Raw genomic sequence first — 19,269 nt, forward strand, 5'->3', positions numbered from 1 at the left:
TGGATTGTGAAAGACTGGTCAGAAAGGTGATAGTTCAGGAACCCAGGTTATGAAACCCTTGTTGGTACAGAGAGGAAGGCTTTGCTCAGTTCTTTGCAGACCCCACTATAGATTCCTCTACAGAACCTGGCTCTGGGTCTGGCACCCTCTCACCTGCCAAAGCATGGATGATTGGAGAACAGTGGCTTGTTGGGTGGGCACCAGCATTCTCTAAAAGAACGAAAAAATGGACCAAGTCAAGTTCCTCCCAGGAGCTTCTACAACCCTTTTGCAGCAAGACGAGGGCAGATTTCCTGTGATGACAGCAGTGCTGAGACTGGTGTATGTTGGGGCAGGCACTTGAGACAAGTCACTGTGGAAAATTCCAGAAATAACTGGATGCTGAAGTCTTGGTACAGTGTAGATGGAGGTTATCAAGGTATAGATGTTTGGATTAAAGCTATTTAAAGATACTATCCTAGGATTTGGAGAGGAACATGAAAAAAGTTGTTATCATTTGGTCACTGCTTATTGTTTTGAATCAGAAGTATTTTGGTACTATAATAAATGAAAACAAGATGGAAAAATGAATGAGAAGTGATGGCTACTCCATTTTGGACAAATGTATATGTGTTCATCTAAAAGCCTTGCTCTCATTGAATTTAAAATTAAGTGGTTTATTGGACTGGGGCTATAGCTCCGTAGCAGAGCCCTTGTCTAGCACATGAGAGGCACTGGGTTCAATCCTCAACAGCACCATGTAAAATAAATAAAATAAAAATATAAAAAAGAAAATTAAATGGTATACACTTGAACTCATAAAATTGAAAATTGTCAATAGAATGAATGAAAATAAATGATCATTTAAGTACATACCACATTTCACTTAATGAAACATTTTTTTTAAGTTTCTAAAATATGCAAAACTATAGACAATAGGACCAGAAAAGGCAGGGAAGTGCAGCTTTTACTCTTTTCTACTTTAGGATTGTGATTTTGGCTGAGGCCCCCTTAATAGGTGCTGATTCTGTTAAATAGCACAGCTAATGAATGCAATGGAAAAAACTAGTAAACAAATAGCAAAGCGGGTCTAACATGAGCATGCATCACTAACTTCCAGGAGTGAGGAGGTAGAAGAACACACACAGGCAGGAAAGAGAGACCTCAAATAATCGATTGAAAACATAACTAAAGGTTAGCAGTTCCGCTGCCATTCTTACTCTGTTTCTGAAAACAGAAAGATTAAACAGATTGATTTGCGCTGGTACGCTTTGAAATGCCATAAAGGACACCTCTTCTGGCTCAGTATTGATAAACTGCCTGAGTGTATCACTGGCATTTTAGTTTTCCTAGCCCAGCAAGAGGAGGCAGAGAACACATTTCCACCTTCCCCTTCACCCGCCCTGGGAATTGCTTAAACAGTTTCTGTGAGTGTGCCCAGGCAGTTCACACCATTAAATGCCCTGATAAAGGATTCCTTCTCTGGGGTGCCTGTGAATTCCCTTGTCAGATGAATGGGAGACAGGGCCTGTGACCAGCTGAACTTCATTATATGGTTTATTGCTATAAACTCTTGATAAGTGGCATATTGGGACTTGGGGTCCCAAGCAACTACCTAGAAATGCCTTATGCCCACACCCCACTTTCTTGGTAGGGGATTTATACGCGCATTGGGCAAAATTGTACTGAAGTGAAGCAGCAGCATCCTTCTGACTATTCAAACAAACAGCCACCCTGCTGCCGCTGATCAGTTGTTCCTGGGATGGCTGTGATTGAAATTTAGCACTTAGAGTGACTTAATTGGCACGCAAATCTGTTAAGCATATAAACCCCCCCACACACAGGCGTGCCATCTGATGTGTCCATAGGGTGCCCTGCACCTCACGTATGCTCACATTTTGCAAAAGAAGCAAGTTCCTAGAAGGAAGCCTGTGCTGGGGGTAAGGAGTAGGGTGGTCCTAGAGGACAGGTCTGCAGGGATCTCTGTCCTCTTTGGATTACCATAGTTCTTCATTTCCTTGAGCTCAGAACAAATCTAAGGTCATGGAGTTCCAGTTTGCTTGCTGTGAAAAAGAGTGTTAAGAATCTGCTCACTGATGCTCCTGTACATCAAGCGCTGTGGCAGCAGAGTGGAACTTGCAAGGATTCAGCAGTCTTGGGCAGCTTGCTGCCTCAGAACTCAAGGTTAGAATGCTCTGTGCTCACGGTGGCTAGAACTGATCTCTTGGCCTTCAGAGGGAATCTGGAAATCGATGTCAACATTTTTCTGTTGAGTTGGGAACAGAAGGACTGGGCCAAAAGTTCTAGGTTATGAGTTCCTGGAGGGAAATAGGAAGCTCAAGGAAAACCACGTAGACCCAGCGTGTTCTTGTCTTTCATCACATTGAGCAGGATGGGCTAGTCGGTGGTCAGGAGCAGGCTGCCGTGTTCAGTCTCCCCAAGTGTCCTGGGCCTCCTATATTTAACCAGGTGGACTCTGATCATTGCTGCAGGCACCAAAAGAAGCCACCTTCTCAAGCTGCCATGATGGCCATGACTTTGATTGGTACTGAGAAGGGTTGGTGAACTGTCCACCAAGTCCCCTATTCCCAGATGAGCATGTCCTGTCCTAATTGGGTCACACACACTCAGGCCTCATTGTATTTCTTTGGCATCAGGAAAAATCTGGGCTCAATAAATATTTCGTCAGTTTTGAAGGGATAGATTAAATAGTTTCACTTCATTTGAGTGAGGTCAAAAATAAAGATGGGTTAAAACAAAATCAGAGGATGATCTGCAGTAAACCTAACGAAGCTTAGGTTCTGGTGACTCTCAGTTTCTCAACTTCCTTTCCAAGACTTTTTGCTAAGTTTTGATTTTATATTCTTTTTCTCATGGAGGCTTCTCACCCACAAATGCTGTAAGTCTCACGATCACTTAAAACTTAGACTTGCTCCAGTTAAAATGCTGCTGAATGGCCCTTCTGTAATATTTAGTTCCTTGTATCCAATGGTTTTCTCCCAAATTGGGAAGTTAGAAGAAATAAAGTCAAACTCACAAAGAGAAAGGTAAAGAACTAACATTTCAGAACTCCATGTATATTTATATGTAATTTGCCTTTATTACCTAATTTAACTTCTTATAGTAACCTTTTATGGGAGATAATATTACCTTCCGCCTGGGTAAATAGGTGGGGACATCCAGGTTCAGAGAAGTAAAACAACATTTCTAGGTAGCCCAGCTAAGAAGCCTATGAACTGCCTTATTGATTTTCCTTACTCCCAACCATCTGCTCAGAGGTTACCTTGTGGGGTGTATATTTGACAGATTCTCCAGCCTTTCCCAAAGAAAGCGTTCAATCCACCAGAGTAAGAAATGCCAGAAATGCTTGGAGTGGCAGAGTGACTTGCTGCAGAGTAACAGGGAGAAAGGTGGGGAAGGGATCTGGCCTCAACTCTTAGGAAAGTGCAAGGTGAGCTAACCTTTCCCCAGTGAGTGTGGCAAATGCTGTAATAATTCATGCAATTTTGTTAAGCACCCATTAAAGGAATCCTAAGCCTTCCCTTGGGCCATTTCAATTCTAAGAAATTGTAATTATTTGAGACTAATCATGATTTCCTCTTTTGCCTTCAGGTGATTCTCATTTTGACAAAGCTCTATGACTATAACCTGGGGAGCATCACAGAGAGCTCACTTTGGAGGTACGTAGATTAATCCAGCCAATAATTACTGTTATTTAAGCATGATGCTGGCTATTGCTGTCTCTCACTCTCTACTACTGTTTTCTGGTGGGAAGATTCCTGGTTCTATGCGTTCCTGCTTCCTGTCTTCTTTCTCTGTTGTCCTTAGCAATGGGTTGGCCTTTGTCTCCAGGCAAGCCAGAGAATTACCTTCTCCACAGACCTCCTCTCTTGTTCCAGCATATATTTTTGTTATGCTCTTCTTTAGGTTGTGTTTATGTACTCGGCTTCCATCGTCCTTACTTATCTTAGCACTTATGGAACAAAGGGGAGAGAGAGGTGTCTTTGCAAAAGGGAGCAGCACAACCTCTGTGTGCGGAAGCCAAACTCCCTACCTGTGAGGTGCTTTCGCAGCTTGCCTTCCATGGTCCTGCAGCTCACTAGCAGTGTGCAGGTGCGCGCGCGCACACACACACACACATCCCTCCTTACATCTGGGACTCACACTCTATAGCCTCTCACATATACACGTAAATAATACTGTTGCCAATGGCCGGGCACAAATACTTTAGGGACAGATTAACTCAGTAACTTGTTGACTATGAGGACAATTTTGTAGTAGGGCTATTGAGGGTCTGAAACTAGAAACAGAAGATGCCTTCAAAAACAAATACATTTTATTTGTTTCTTAAACAAAACAAAACAAAAACCTAGGCATTTCTCACTCCTGATTGGCTCTTCCTGCCATCCTGTGCCAGGTGCCCACATCTTAACCCATCTTGGGAGACAAAGAGTGCTGCTTCATATCGGTTAGTCCTGGAACACCTGATATATCTTAGAGTCAAGGGTAGGATGATGATAACCTTAGGGATAATCTTCAGTGATGTCTCTGAAACTGGGGACAGTTTTGCAGGAGCCTCAATAAAAGTGTGATTCTTCAGTGTATTAAGCACCCAGCACCTACCATATGGTTCATATTCAGTAAGTCTTGATCAGAATCTTTGCAACTCAGTAAGCTTGTGCTTCCTTGATGGGTTTCGCTAATGTATATACATATGTAAGAATAAAAGCCATCTTTTTTCAACAGCGCATCCGCCCGATACAGTGTAGTTTGATAAGCAGTTAAAAGATGAGCAGTTTTGATTCACGAGAACAGAAGTTTTAGCAGCCGTAACTCTAGCCGTGCAGTGGGAAGGGCACTCAGAGGGGCCTGAGGAGCAGGTTGTTCTAGACCATGGAGCTCAGGTTCAGTGTGCTTCTTTCTCTCGAATGAGGCACAGGAAGAACGTATTTTCCAATTTTTGGTGAGAGGGTGAAGGATAAAAAAAAAAACACACCACAGTCCAGTACTAGTAAGTGTCCCATCTGAGAGAGCAACCTCAGGGGCCGAAGCTTGGGAAGGTATGGCAAGAATGGCCTGTGGGTATTTCCATCTGTATAAATAAATATACATATAATAAATATATATATAATAAATATATATATATATAATACCTGAAAATATTTAATGTTTTTCTTTGATACCCATAATTGTTATTGGCTGTGCATGTCATATATTGGAAATAGCTACTGTGGATGCTCTGTGCTATTAGCATCTGGACATTTTGTTACTTTAATAGGAAGAGAACACACTGAAGAGGTCATTTAGAAAAGAAAAGAAAAGAGAATTAAAAAAAAAAAAAAACATGTTTAATACTTCACCCAGGCTTTGGAAGGACTCACACTTTTGAGCAGCTCACGATACCCATATCAGTGATTAGGGAACCTTGAAGGAGGTGTTAATTCAGTGGAAAAGTGCAGTAATGCTGGGTGGATGGAGGATGAAGATCAGGAAGACAGAGCCCCAGGTTCTGAGTTTAGTTAAGCCATGCCTGAGAGAAACTAGATAACCAAGTGTGGAAGAGTTTTCTCTTGCAACAGTTCTTTCTTTCTATGTAGAAATCTAGCCTATGCAAAAATTTGAAGCCATGTGCCCACCCCAGAGCAGGTTTTACACATCCTTGGGGCACCCATGACACTGAGCACAGGACCTACCATATAGATGATGCTCAGTTTGTTTCTGAGCTGACTGGTAAACATAAAAATTTTATCTCTATCATGTGATCATCCATTTATAATTTCCATATTTCATCCATTTATTCAACAAAAATGTATTGATTGACTCCTTTATTGCATTGGATTATTCTGGTAGAGGGAGGGGGAGATGAGTGTGTCCATGAATTAATAGCACAGGGGCTCTTTCTTCTAAGGTTCTTTTCTGGAGGGGGACAGAAATCTGCAGACACTTAAGGTGAGAGAGAAATACACTTGTGTATAACCCCTCTTATGTAGTTCTACTCATTAAGGGACTTAAGCACCACCCAGAAGTGCCAGATCCCAGAATAAGATCATTCTAACACAAATAGACAAGTTGTCACACAACCATAAGTGCTGGAATAAAGAGGAGAACTATTGTCACTTTTTATCTTTGCTTGTGTGCATATTTTCTCCTTTCAACCAGCCTTTAAGTCCTTAATCCAGCACCTTGCTGGTTTAATCAAAGTAGTGATGATGCTGATGATAATGGTAATAGTGACAACAATTAGAAATAAAGAAAATTTATTGAGTGTTCACTATGTTTCAGGCATTGTGTTTAGCGATAGATATGTGTTATTACAACTTCTTAATTAATTTTTAGGGTGTGCCCAAGGTCACATAATTAACAAGTAGCAGCCCATAAACCTGCCAACAGACATGTTAGGAAATTTCATACATTCATTGCTTGTCTTCTGGTTGATCTTTCTCTACCAACCCCTCCCAATGTGTGTGTGTGTGTGTGTGTGTATCATATATATATATATGTATGTATATGTCTATATATGTATATATACACATATACAAACACAGACACATGTACATGTACATATATAGAGACTGTAGTATTCTGATCAGCATTTTCCCTACTACTGAAAAATACTGAGAAATAGCTTCTAATCTAAAAGGTAGATACAAGCACTTTTTAATTGAAGCCTATTCTTTGAAAATTTTTGTCAGCTGAATAGTCAAAAGCAAGCAAGTGACAAACGCCCTTGGGGTGTTAGCATAGTCCAGAGGCCAAGAGACATTTGACCTGGGTTCTCATGACCTGGGGCTTTAAACCTCTCTGGATCTAAAACCCAGGGATGCCAGGCCCAGATGACTCTGCAGCAAATTAATGAGCTTTTGCTCCCAGCTGGTCTTGTCTTTGATGACACCTTAATCCTGGAGCCAGCGATGGACTTTGTTTTGCATTGTGGAGTCAAGCTGGGAGGAGAGGTGGGATCCCTTTCAGAACAATTAACTGCACCTCAAAACCAACTCCACTATAGGGTGGATTAAGCCTTGAGATTTGTGGAGCACTGCGGTGTTACCATTCTGAAGCAAGATAAGCTTAAAGGTTGAGATAAATAAAATGTCAAAATCTAGATACTGTATCTCTGAGAAGAAATAGATTCATCTTCTCTCCCTCTTGTACTCAGGTAATCAGCTGCTGAGAGAGGTTTAGCTGGTGAGAAAGCCCTAGGGAACTCTGGGGAGCTGAATGCTCACTCTCTTAAAGGGGCACACACCCACCAGCCTGTCTGAGACATTGACTACTGTGGCTGACCTGTCAAATTCAGTGTCCCATTCTCAGATTCACACAAAATACAAGCAAGGTTCCCACTGGATCTCAAAAACTCTGCACATCTCAAGCAGCAAAATCTGCTTTGCTGACACAAAGGAACATATGGTTAGAGTAGAGAATGGGTTAGGCTTTTTCAATGATTCTGCACTGGTTGCCAGCCCTGTTTTCCATATTCCCAGGAGACACACAGTGATTATCCAGAGAAGTTCCCTAGTGGTGTGTGAGGAGACAATGCCCCATGCCACAGGGTGCTCCAGGCAGCAGGACAGTCTGCACTGTTCGGGGAGCTTCTGGGGCTCAGGCTGAAGCAAGCTGATCTGAAGATCCTGAACTTTCCCAGCCTGATGCCCATTACCTGGAAGCCTCTTCTGGAAGCCTCTTTTCTCTTCCTTCTTTATGTCTCAGGGAAGAGCCACGGTCTGCCTGGGTCAGATTGTCCATGCCAGCAGTGAAGAATGTTTTTCTCAAAATTGGGTTTTCATTCAGCTGTAAACACAAGACTGTTGGACAGAAATACACACCCTGAAAATGATGTGCGTGATAATTTCCCTGCAAGAGCACTCTTCGTGTTACAGGAACCCAATGGCACTGTGCATATCCATGATTGCAAACATTTGGCACCTCCCCCAGGTGGGCAGGAGACAGCCAAGCTCTACACAAGGTCAGGAGCCACTTGCCTTGTGTTCCTTTGCATTCTGGATTCTACTGAATTTTGTAACTCCCACTCCTATCCGTTTTCTGTGTCACGTGGACCTGCTTTCGGTTTCTGGACTTAAATATACATTTATTTTATTAAACATTATTGTTTTTTTAACACAAAAATAACTCATTATAATGTCAAAAAATGCTAAGATGGATAAAAACAGTGTTAGTAGTTTTTTACTTCCCACCCAGATCCATCTTTCCTGAGGTCAGTGGTATTAATATTTAAGGGTGATTCTGTTCATATCTTTAGAGCTGAAGTAAAAAATGCCAATAGATATATACATATTATGGCACTGAGTTTTTGTGTATGTGTTTGTGTAAGAAAATAGGAATATACTATTCACTGGTCTCTGACAACCTGCTTTATTTCATTTACAGTGAGTCCTGGCTATTTGTCCAAGTGAAAATATTTTTAAAAATTGGGTTAGGGTGATAAGGGCCCCATAGGGTGGAATTGCATGTGGAGTTAAACCACTGCATGCCTGATTAGCCTTATGCAATGCTTCTTATGTGCTAGGAAGTATTCTCAGTTTTTTAAAAAATTATTCCAACAACCCTATAAAATGGGCCTTATTAGTATTTCCAGTTTCCAGATGAGAAAAATAAGGCTTAGAACTATTAGACAACCTGCTCAGTGGTCATGCAGCCAGGTAAACAGCAGAACTTGGCTCCTGACTTCCTTTTTCTTCACGCCTGTGCTACATTGCCTCTTGCTTACCCTTGTAATGGATCTTTAGTCCCTTTCCTCAGTTTTTGCTAATATATACACTACTTATCAATGACATATTTTTAAACATGTCCCTCAATTTTGGTAACTATCTCTGTAAAATACTATACAATCCTAAAGATGATGTTGCTGTATCAAAATATGTGCATATATAAGGTAGATAGATGCTTGAGGTTACATTATAGGGAGGTTCAAACAACATACCCACAAGCAATAACATGTTCCAAATGGCCCCAGGCTTTCACCAGGACCAAGTAATTTCAGTACTTATTTTTATCAATGTTTTGGGCAAAAACAAGTCGTGATCTCAGTGTGTTTTAGTGGATATTTCCCTGATCACTAGTGATAGGGAGTATCTTCTGGGCTCTGCCACTGTGTACCACCTTTCTGCCCTCATCCCACCTTCTAGGCAAAGGTGTAATTGTTTCTCCTGAATCCTCCAGTGCCTTATGTATCTTTGTCTTCTGATGGTTATCAGATGTAGCTTTATTTAGTTTAATTCACAGACATCTACTAGACCCTTCTCTGTGCCAGGTACTGTACTAGTCGTCAGTGGAAATAAATTTGTGAATAAGAAATTGTTCCTGCTGGGCGCTGTGGTGCACACCTGTAATCCCATGGTTCCGGAGGCTGAAACAGGAGGATAGTGAGTTCAAAGCCAGTCTCAGCAATGGTGAAGTGCTAAGCAACTCAGTGAGACCCTGTCTCTAAGTAAAATACAAAATAGGGCTGGGGATATGGCTCAGTGAGTTCCCCTGACTTCAATACCTGGTACCCAAAACAACAAAATAAATTATAAAAAAAAAAAAACAAAAAACAAAAAAAAAAAACAACACCCTGCTCCTTCCCTACAGAAACTCAAAATCTAGTGAAGGTCAGACACTTAGTGAATAATTACAGAAGTGTGGTAAATGCAATGTAAAAGTCACGTGCGATTTACTGACATGTTTCTCTGATTCCATGCTAGCCTGCAAATGCAGACTGTGGCCATATCTTAGTAGATGTGTTGTTATGGTTTCATACCCTTTGTTTTTCATGTGCTCTAACCCAAAGTAGAACCTAGCTTCATGTTAAGTATCATTACATTCCTTTTGCTTTGAAAAAATATATTAAGGCATTATTTAAGGTTGCTGAAATCCAGGTTTAGGTATATCTTGTTTACGTCCTAAACTTTTAACCTACCACTTTATATGTAGGAGATACACTTTTGAATAATGTGCTACACGATTTGGAGAAATACAGTCTCATTGCACTCCCTGAGGAAGAACGTGACCCATGCCAAGCAGGAAAAGACTAGTCAGTGAATCTGGTTATGTTCATAGAGCCCTGGGCATGCTTGTCAGCCTCCTTGATTTTAACAGGATCTTACTGCACACCACATGAAGGCTGTTTCTACAAGGATCTCGCTGTGTTCTGCCCAAAGATGCTACAGACTTTCCGGAAGATCTGTGAGACCGTGAGAGCCTGGCCTCAGCTTCTGTATTTGCACTCCTTATCTGCCTCAGTGTTTGGCACTCTGCCGAGCTCTCCATTCTCCTTTAAGCAAATAATAGATGAAATACACAGTAAAGCAAGCATCATCCTGCTGGTCTAATAACTTTATCAATATGAACCAAGAAAGCAAGTGCAGAAAATTTTGCTAGAGAAAAGCAAAGCTACTGGTATTCTAATATCAAACCTGGTAGTAGATTGAAGAAGTATTTAAAATGATAATTCTCCTTTTCTTACACTGCCTTTGAGCACTGCATGGTGAAATCTTACACATTCACAGAGTCCTTTAAGATATAGATCACCACCATCTGGTTTGTTGATAAACAAATGCTCTCACATCCTCATAGACCTTCAGAGGACTTCCCTACTCACTCTAGGCTTTGGTTTGCCCTTTTAGGTCAAAACTTGAGATTTTCATTTATAGTTAATCATGCTCTTTGAGATTTGGGCGCACGCGCACACACACACACACACACACACAGAGTCAAAAGAGTCTTAGGACATGTGTTTTATACCCTCCAGAAATCTAGTCTCATTATTCATGAAGAACAATTAACTCCTCTCGTTTTTCAGTCTTAACCTGAATACTGACAAAAATTTTAAAGACCATTTATAGCTGCCCTATTAAAGGTGGGCCCTTGCTTCTTTCTACCACAGCTCTTTGTTTATTTCATTTACTGCACATGTTATGATCTGTAATTTTATTTACTACTGATGACACCATACAAATATGAGTTCCCTAAGGGAGAGAGACCCTGTCTGTCTTTTTTATTCAGTGCCTGGGAAAGTGCCTGACATACAGACAGTCAAGTGAGATTTGGCAAATTAATTGAATGTGTAAATAAATACTTAGCTAGGCTTGTGCTAAATGGCATGAATCCATATTCGAATAACATCCGATTGTTGTCCTTAAGGATTTCACAGTCTAGTGGGGTAGACAGATAAGTGAGACAATAGATCCATTTTTCAGGTGACATTACAGAGGTGCTTTTGGAGCTCTGGGACAGGGAAGGAAAAGCTTCTTGGAGGAAAGGAGATCTGAGTGGGATCTTAAAGAGTAGGAATTAGACTGTGAGATGAGACTTATTTTTAATTTATTGAGGACATACTGTATTCCAGGCACCTCCAGGTATTGGTAGCATAGTAAATTAAGCAAAAGACCCTAGATCCTAACACAATCTCTGGGTGGAATGGGTAGGTTCCAATTCTTCTGTGTTAGGTATCCTAATACTTAATCCCAAAGAAAGTAATGCAATTTTGATAGTTTGGGGCCAGGGAAAGAATGAACGAAATACAAATTTCAGGAAAAAATTATCTTGGTGTCATGTTGAGGATGAATTGACCACTCCCCCTTCCCACCCTCCGCCACCCCCTACAACTGGTGACCATGAGAATGGTAGTCAGTGAGTGAAAAAAGGAGCTGACCTTTATGGGGCATGGAGGAATGGAGTACGGGAGCAGAGGGTGATTTCCATAGATCTTATAAAGTAAAAATGAACGTGACCTTTTGAATGAACAAGAGGATGAAAGGGAGAGATGTATCAGCAAGGACTTTCCCACTGGTCTTGGGTGATCCCGTGGATGGTGAAGTTACTTACTAAGAGGAGAAAATCAGGAAGGGAAGGAATTAGGGATGGGAGATAGATGAGTTGAAGCTTCTTTTCTAACATGTTGAGGTTGGGTGGATTTAGACAATTGTAGTGGAAGCTTTCAGTGAATTATGCATGTGCGGCCTCAGAGTCAAGGCAAAATGGTGTGAATGTGGGTTTTGGAAATCAACAACACAAGCAGCAAGAGCTGGTTTATGGAAGCCTAGAGAAACCATGCAGAAGAAAAGTGTAAAAGAGGAGCTGAAGAGATACCTGGCCAAACAGGGGCATTGGAGGAAACATGAAGAAGTTGCCTCTGGAGAGTTAGAAGAAATATTAGGTAAAGCTCAGGTACAAATGAGGGGAACATTAAATGCCACAGAATGACCAAGTAAAAGTATATCTGTAAAGTGACCAAAAAATTTGTCAATGCAGAGGTGCTGGAGGATTAGAGTTGGTTTAGAGCCTGCCTATGTCTGGTGTACTGATGTCCACTGAGTATGCATGACTAGTGAATGAGAAGTAAGGAAATGGGGAAAGGAGATGGAGAAGAGCCTTTCAAAGAAGTAGCCATGAAGGGAAACAAAAGGAAGAGCATGCTCCTACATAAAGGAGATCAAGCACTAAAGGAACATTTTCCATCATTTAAGTGAGGACCAACCTAACCTTGCTCACATTTTCAGGGAAGGAATCAGTGAAAAAAGATTGAAGGTATAGGCAAAGTTAGGAGAGAGAAGAGAATGGAGTAATGACAAGGGTGTAGGGCAATTATCCAGCCATGGTGGATCAGGGAATGAGGAAGGTGACAGTGTTGGATGGGACATCTCTTTTTACCATGCAGGGAGGGCAGAGCAGAGCCACACATAGATCTGCATCACTGAGAAATGGAAGTGGTTGAGGGTTGTCCTGCTGTTTGGGTATGTATTGAGTGGAAGACGGACCTGAAGAGATAGTTGGCAATTTGGAAGAGCAACTAGTGAGATCTGGAAAGGAACTTCTCCAGGACAGGCAGCTGTTGTACTAGGTGATCCTCAGATCCCCATCTCTGGGGTTGGCATGGCTGTGCTTTGCTCCAGGGAACCTTGTGTGATACAAAAGAAGATGGTGGTTCTGCAGTTACAGGAGATGTTGAGAAAGGACAAGAGGGTATGGGGGCTGCAGGGATTCTGGTGGTAGTTAAGGGATTCTTGACTAAATGGCGAAAGAAGTGAAACCAGAGGTTTAGGAAGGTTTAGGAAGGCAAATCATGAAAAAGTAGGACCCCAAATTCAAGCATGTTCATAAACCTAAAGAATGCTTAAGGGATAACATCCAGAGGGAGAGTAACTTTTTATGATATAAAACGTAGAATATGCCTTAGCCTTCAGGGTACTGTGAAAGGGAAATGGTCAGAGTTGGTGGAGTTCATAAAAAAATCCTTTTCATAAAGCTACTATCAGAGAAACATACTCCACACTGTAGGAGGAGCTGATACTAGTGAGTGACAGCCCAGCTCCCCTCTTTGTGGGAATACTCAGCAGCCTTCCCTGTTGTGGTTAGGGTAGCTTTTCTCTAGACAACTCTTATTCCAAGATCTCATGTGTCCGTTAACCACGACTGGTGGTCACTGTGTTACCTTTGCAGAGCAGAGGGGCTAGTCCAGATGTACTGTTGAAGCAATACCAATTTCCTGTCTGGTCACCATTTTCTCCCTTCACAACTTCCTCTAGAGTTAGAGTCTGCACTAAACAGTAACTCCTTTTTAAATATAGAAATGTATTTTGTAGAGTTTAACTTTCTGAATCTCAGTTGACCTTGCTTTGACTTCTACTGCCCTTCTCTTGGTGCCCACATTCCTTGACATCATTTCACTTACTGACATTCTCAATAACAGAAAAGCATTATGTGTTCCATTCCTGGTAAACTATTTGTAGGTTCTGCCAAAACAACATATGCTCTTAGAAGGCCATTCACATAAGGGGTCAGCCCTTGGGCTCTGGTGTTAGACTGTCTGGGCACGAATCCAGGCTCTGTCCACTTACCAGCTCTCGGACAGTGGGGACCTTTTTAAAACCTCTGCTTCATTTCCTCACCTGAAAACATGTATTTGTCTCACATGGTTTTGGTGACAATATATAGTAAGTGTGTACCTCCTAATAAACACATAATAAATAATTCAAAAGAAGCAGAAAAGCAAAACCTTGGATCTTGTGCTTCTGTGGCCTTTGTTTGAAATGCCTTTTCCCCTGTATTTGATTTGCCTAATGAATAATGATGATAGTGACTATTTACTATGTGCCAGCTATGTATTCACTAAACTGATTCTCAGAATAGCTCTCTGAGATTAGTACTATCGCTATACCCTTTCCATAGAGGAGGAAACTGAGGCTTAGGGAAGTAACCCACCCAGGGTTATATGGATGCTAAACAATTGACTTCGTCAGCTTTTGCATTGCTATGTGATGAAACACCTGACAAGAATAATGTAGAGGAGGAAAAGTTTAATTTGGCCTATGGTTTCAGAGGTTCAGTCCATAGGTGGCTGACTCCACAGCTCTGAGCTCTGGTGAGGCAGAGCATGATTGTGGAAGTGCATGGCAGAGGAAGGCAGCTGAGAACATGACAACTGGGAACAGGCAGTGAGCTCTGCTCCACAGAGACAAAATATGTAATCCAAAGTCACATCCCCAGTGACTTTTTCAACAGCACCCTACCTGTGTGTAGTTACCATAATGCAAATCAGTGGATATAACCACTGATCAGGTTAAGGCTTTCATAATCTAAGAATTTCACCTCTGAAAATTCTTGCATTGTCTCACACAGGAGCTTTTGGGGGACACCTCACATCTAAACTGTAGCAGCAATAGGGAGGAGTTCTGAACACAAGCGATCAAATTCAAGAGCTCAGTCTTTAATTCCCATCACCTTTCTAACCACCATGTTCCATGAAGAGAATGAATTGCCGCTCATAGGCTAACATTTTCCATTGAACATATTTTCTCTTGTTGAATGTATTATTCTCATTTATTATTTATTAATGTATTATTCTCATGTACGTTTATTACCTTTACAGAAAACATTTTGAAGGTCACATGGTTTCTTATTCACCTTATTCCTAACACCAAGTATATTCTTGGCCCATAGTTGATGTTCAGTACCAGGATAAATTTATTTGGATAAGAAGATTATTAATACGTTTATCTTTGTCATCTATAGATTTAATTAATTGATATAAAGCTTTCACATACTATTCATCGCAGGTAATCAAAGGTTAACAGAATGTAGTTTACTCACATGTCAGGGCTTGCTCTAATTTATTGTCATTGCACATGAAGGAGATGACACATATTAATTTAATTGTAGCGGTAGATTGACACTGTTATGCCACATGTCTACAGTGATATTTCCATGCATGCTGGAGTTTAATATGGCAAAAAGTCGAGGTAACTTTATTTCTAGTGGGGTTTCCTTCCATTCAATTAGCATTAGGGAGTTGTTCAAGTGGAAATCTAATGTCTTTTTGGTCCATTGAATTCCTAATCCTGAGCACTGCACCTTGTGCTGTCAACCAAGAATTAACTTTAGGAAGGGGGACATGGAACACTGTCATAGACCTGGCATCCAGTGGGAGAGGGCTTTGCTGTGTCTCTCCTAGGACCAAGGAAATGAGAGAAGCTGCACTGGAGAGCTTTAGAAAAACCTTTTTTTCTTATTTCAGATGAAGTTTCTGAAATACTGTTCAACTATAAATCAAGCTGGGGCACTTCTGGCTCTGTTCTCCTCTTTCCAAAGGGAATCGGGGTGCCGAAGAGTTATTCCTCAGCACGGCTTTATTTCTCTCGCCTGCTGGGATGTATTAGCAAGGTCGTCACCTTTGGTTTATTGGCTTCAAACAATCTGTGATTGCAGAGGATTATGACTTCTTAGCTTGCAGAAGCAGGAGATGCAATCAATTCATGAAAGGTACAGGGTGTTTTTTTTTTCTTTAAAAATGTATATTTATTTCTGCCAGCATTTCTGGGGACCAAGACTTAAAAGAGCTTTTTGAAAGGAATTTATCTTTGAATGTCCTGCTTCATCGCACCTTTCAAATGAGAACATTGAATCAAGCCAATGTGAACTCAGCTTTAACTGAGTTTGAAAGAAATAAGATGACATCACAAAAAAAGTATGTCTTTCTCACCCCCAACCCTAAATCATATTACTTGGGAAATGCATGCTCATTGTAGTGTACGAAATACATATATTTTGAAATAATTGCAGGCATGGGTCAGCGATGTTTATGGGTTGTTGCCAAGCTGTCTTTTACCCCTGAAACCTCCTGGAAACTAGATATTTATTGTGATATTGGTTTTCTTACCTACTTTGCCATCATTTCCCAACTTTCAAAATCATTCTTCCTCAATTAGTTGTTGCCCATCTCCAATTGAGACTCTATCACTCATGACCTCAAAGAAGTGACCAGATTTAAACTGTGCCTTTGCTTATGCATTGCATAGGACATTTCCTTTTTAGGGTAGCAGAAAGCAGCCCAACCACTGTCTCTTCAAAACCTGACAAACTGATGTTACATCATGGAGACTCTACTGTCTGGCGGGCAGCACTGGGTCCTGGCCTATTGTAATCTTGCAATCAGAATTTTCTGACACCAAGTAACTCTAGTTAGTGCTGCTCTCTCAGGTCTCACCCCTGAGTTCCCCTTTCTTGGAAGCTCTACAGAGACCACAGGCTGACATGACATATATACCTGTGCATTCTTGCTTATAGCCACCACTTCTTGTTTATTTGGGTCAGGGTTATGATATCTGCAGAACGAAATAACTCTTGCTTAAAATGGTCCCTGTTTACTTATTTATTAAGTGGCCAAAACACAAGATAGAATTGCTCCTACAGTCACATCACTAGGAAGCATGTGGGACTGGGGAGGGGGACAGTGAAGTCAGCTTCTATCTGAACTCCAGGCAGCAGAGAACCGCTGATGCAGCTTCTTCTATGACAGTCCTGGTTTGCTCAGCTTTATGAGTCAGCATGAGTCCCCAGGATTTCTGCTGTTAGAGAACTTTTTGTCCATGATCTCCTGACATATGTCTGCAGGATATATTCATATTGAAAATTAGGGACTTTTCTCTTATTAGACCCATTGTGGTAGGGCAAAGATCAAGATGCAGTTTCCAAGCTAGTTTATAATGGCAAGCAGAAAGCTGGTGGATTAAACCCCAGAAACAGGCCTTGATAGACTACAGTAGGTAGAGAATATAGATTTAAGTTTCTCCTTCCTGTACTTCCTGGGCCCAATTTCTTCATTGATTTAACAGTCCATACCTCCCCCTACCCCTTAAACTCATTGGAAATAAAGCTTCTCTTTCTTTCCTTATGGATACTTTGTCCTTTTGAAGAAGTACTTATGAGATGGTTGATCTCTGCAAGCCTCTGTTAATGTTGAACTCTCTGGACCTCCTTTTCCTCATTGAAAACCAGGCCTTTAATACTTCAGTACCTCAGAAAGGAGATTAGATTGAGTTTCTATTGTATTTAACCAAGAGTCAAATTTATCAGAAACAGTGGTTTTGCTTGTGAAGAACTGTTCTGTAGCATATCTAAGAAGTCCACATTTTAGTATTCCATAGTGTTCTTAGAATCTTGTATGATATGATATGCAAGAACCATCTTTTGCTTGTTATGCTTTGTCTTCAGGGAATGAAGATACAGGTGTCCTCTAGGAAGGTTTATGCCTAACCTCTCATGGTGGAGACCATATCTGCTCTGTGGAGGGAATCAGATTTCAGAAAATCCCTAAAGGAAAGCTCTGCTTCTGGCTCTTATTGTTCATAAAGTCCCACACAAATATATCTCATGTAGATTTGTTCTATGGGAAAATATATTTGAAGCTCCAGGTGAATAGTAGGATTTCCTTAAAGCTATCTACATTAGCATGTTCCGTAAGTTCTTGTTTTGATGATTGAAGATGTTGGTGTTAATCTATTGAAATACATACTGAGGTTAAGAAGAAACCTGCTCTGAGATTTTCCTACCAACTCCAAGCACATGTCCTGGTCTTGAATAGCTTTTCACTGCATTTCATCTCAGTTTTGTGCTGTTTATTGGATATGGAATTCTGAGAAAGGGAGTTAGCAACTATTCAGTTATTTTGCCTAAGAAAATCATGCAACTGAGTGCCTGTGTGATACCAATCAAGACCAAGTAGAGTCTGGAAGGCACAGGCTCTGTGAATGGCCATGTGCCAAAGGCAAAGCACAACTGTTGGCTTGAAGCTACATCAGAAATTAGAGAAGAGGGGAAACATGATTTTCAGCAATAAATCAGTGTTTGGGAGTAGTTAGCGTCCTGAAGCCTACTTTAGAGATCACTTTTGCAGCCTTTTAGGAGGCAGAAAAAAATAGTTTACATTCAGACTTGCTCCAGTCAGATGTAATAGGTTTTGTATATTCAAAAGAATTGAGTTTATAGGTTGCAAATTCTTCAATTTAATTGTTAAGTTTCAAAGTACTTTCTAGAAATGTTAGAAATTCTAAATAGAAATGGAAATCACTTTACCTACCTGAATTTTCCTTAAACTTTTGTAAATATAATGAAAACAGTAAATCTTTTGGAGAGATCATTACTTTGGTGAGTCATCTGGAAAACAGAAAATATGTCCTGTGTGTGCTGAGAATAGGTGTGAATATGTCCTGTTTCCAGTCTCAGTTGTGCCACTAATGGTGAGATCTTGGTCTCCTCATTTTTAACAAAAAAAAAATTTTGTAACTATACAAGCTAATTTTCAACCTAACATTCACTTTCCAAATTTCTAATAGTTGTTACCCCAAATCATTGTATTTAACTCCTAGTTAAATACAAATCATTGCCTTGCTTATAATATTTTGCAATTTTAATAAGAAAACACTTGTATCCCTATTTCTTCTAGGATTTTTGTGTTCCTTAATTATTTCCACATAGCTCATTAATTGCTAATTAAAGGTAGACAGATGCAGATAAACGCACTGTGACTTTACATATGAGAAACCTTATATTTTAGATAACTAAATTAGAGAACCAGTATCCATAGTTCAGTTGATAACAGAGTAGGGATTTACTTTGACCAAGTGTCCTTATTCTTGAGACCTTGAATTCTATATCATATTTGGAGATAATAATTGTCCCATCTAAGCAAAGAGTAAAATATTTAAAGAACTTGCCAGAAGCAAGTTCTTTAGGTTATATGAGGTGGAAACATAATTGAAATTTAGATCTTCTGTTGTAAGGAGGGGAAAGCCATTTAATGAAAAACATCTGTGAGTCTTAGTTTCTAGCATTCTAAGGAAAAGCAGGTATTTCAAAAAGTCTTCCCTTAGAATTTTTATGATATCTGGTAAGTTTATGAAAACCAGTATGCTCTAAGTTAAAAGGTGCTCTGTGGGTGGCCATCATCCTTAATTGAGAGTCAGAGCAGGGAAAAGTTGTCTTTGTGCTTTCTTCTACCATAGCCCTGGTGGGGCA

General features: G+C 40.5%; 1 protein-coding gene across 4 annotated transcripts in view; it reads left to right on the forward strand.

Annotated features, from left to right (window-relative positions):
* Nucleotides 1-19,269, forward strand: part of Sorcs1 (sortilin related VPS10 domain containing receptor 1) — a 475,560-nt gene that overhangs the window by 173,745 nt on the left and 282,546 nt on the right. For all 4 annotated transcript variants that reach the window (XM_071610693.1, XM_027930015.3, XM_027930019.2 and 1 more), the window contains exon 2: nt 3,592-3,659. In XM_071610693.1, coding sequence (XP_071466794.1) covers nt 3,592-3,659 — 68 coding nt within the window. The remainder of the gene's footprint in view (nt 1-3,591; nt 3,660-19,269) is intronic.

The sequence above is a fragment of the Marmota flaviventris genome, chromosome 4 (genome assembly GCF_047511675.1).
Source record: "Marmota flaviventris isolate mMarFla1 chromosome 4, mMarFla1.hap1, whole genome shotgun sequence".
NCBI lineage: Eukaryota > Metazoa > Chordata > Mammalia > Rodentia > Sciuridae > Marmota > Marmota flaviventris.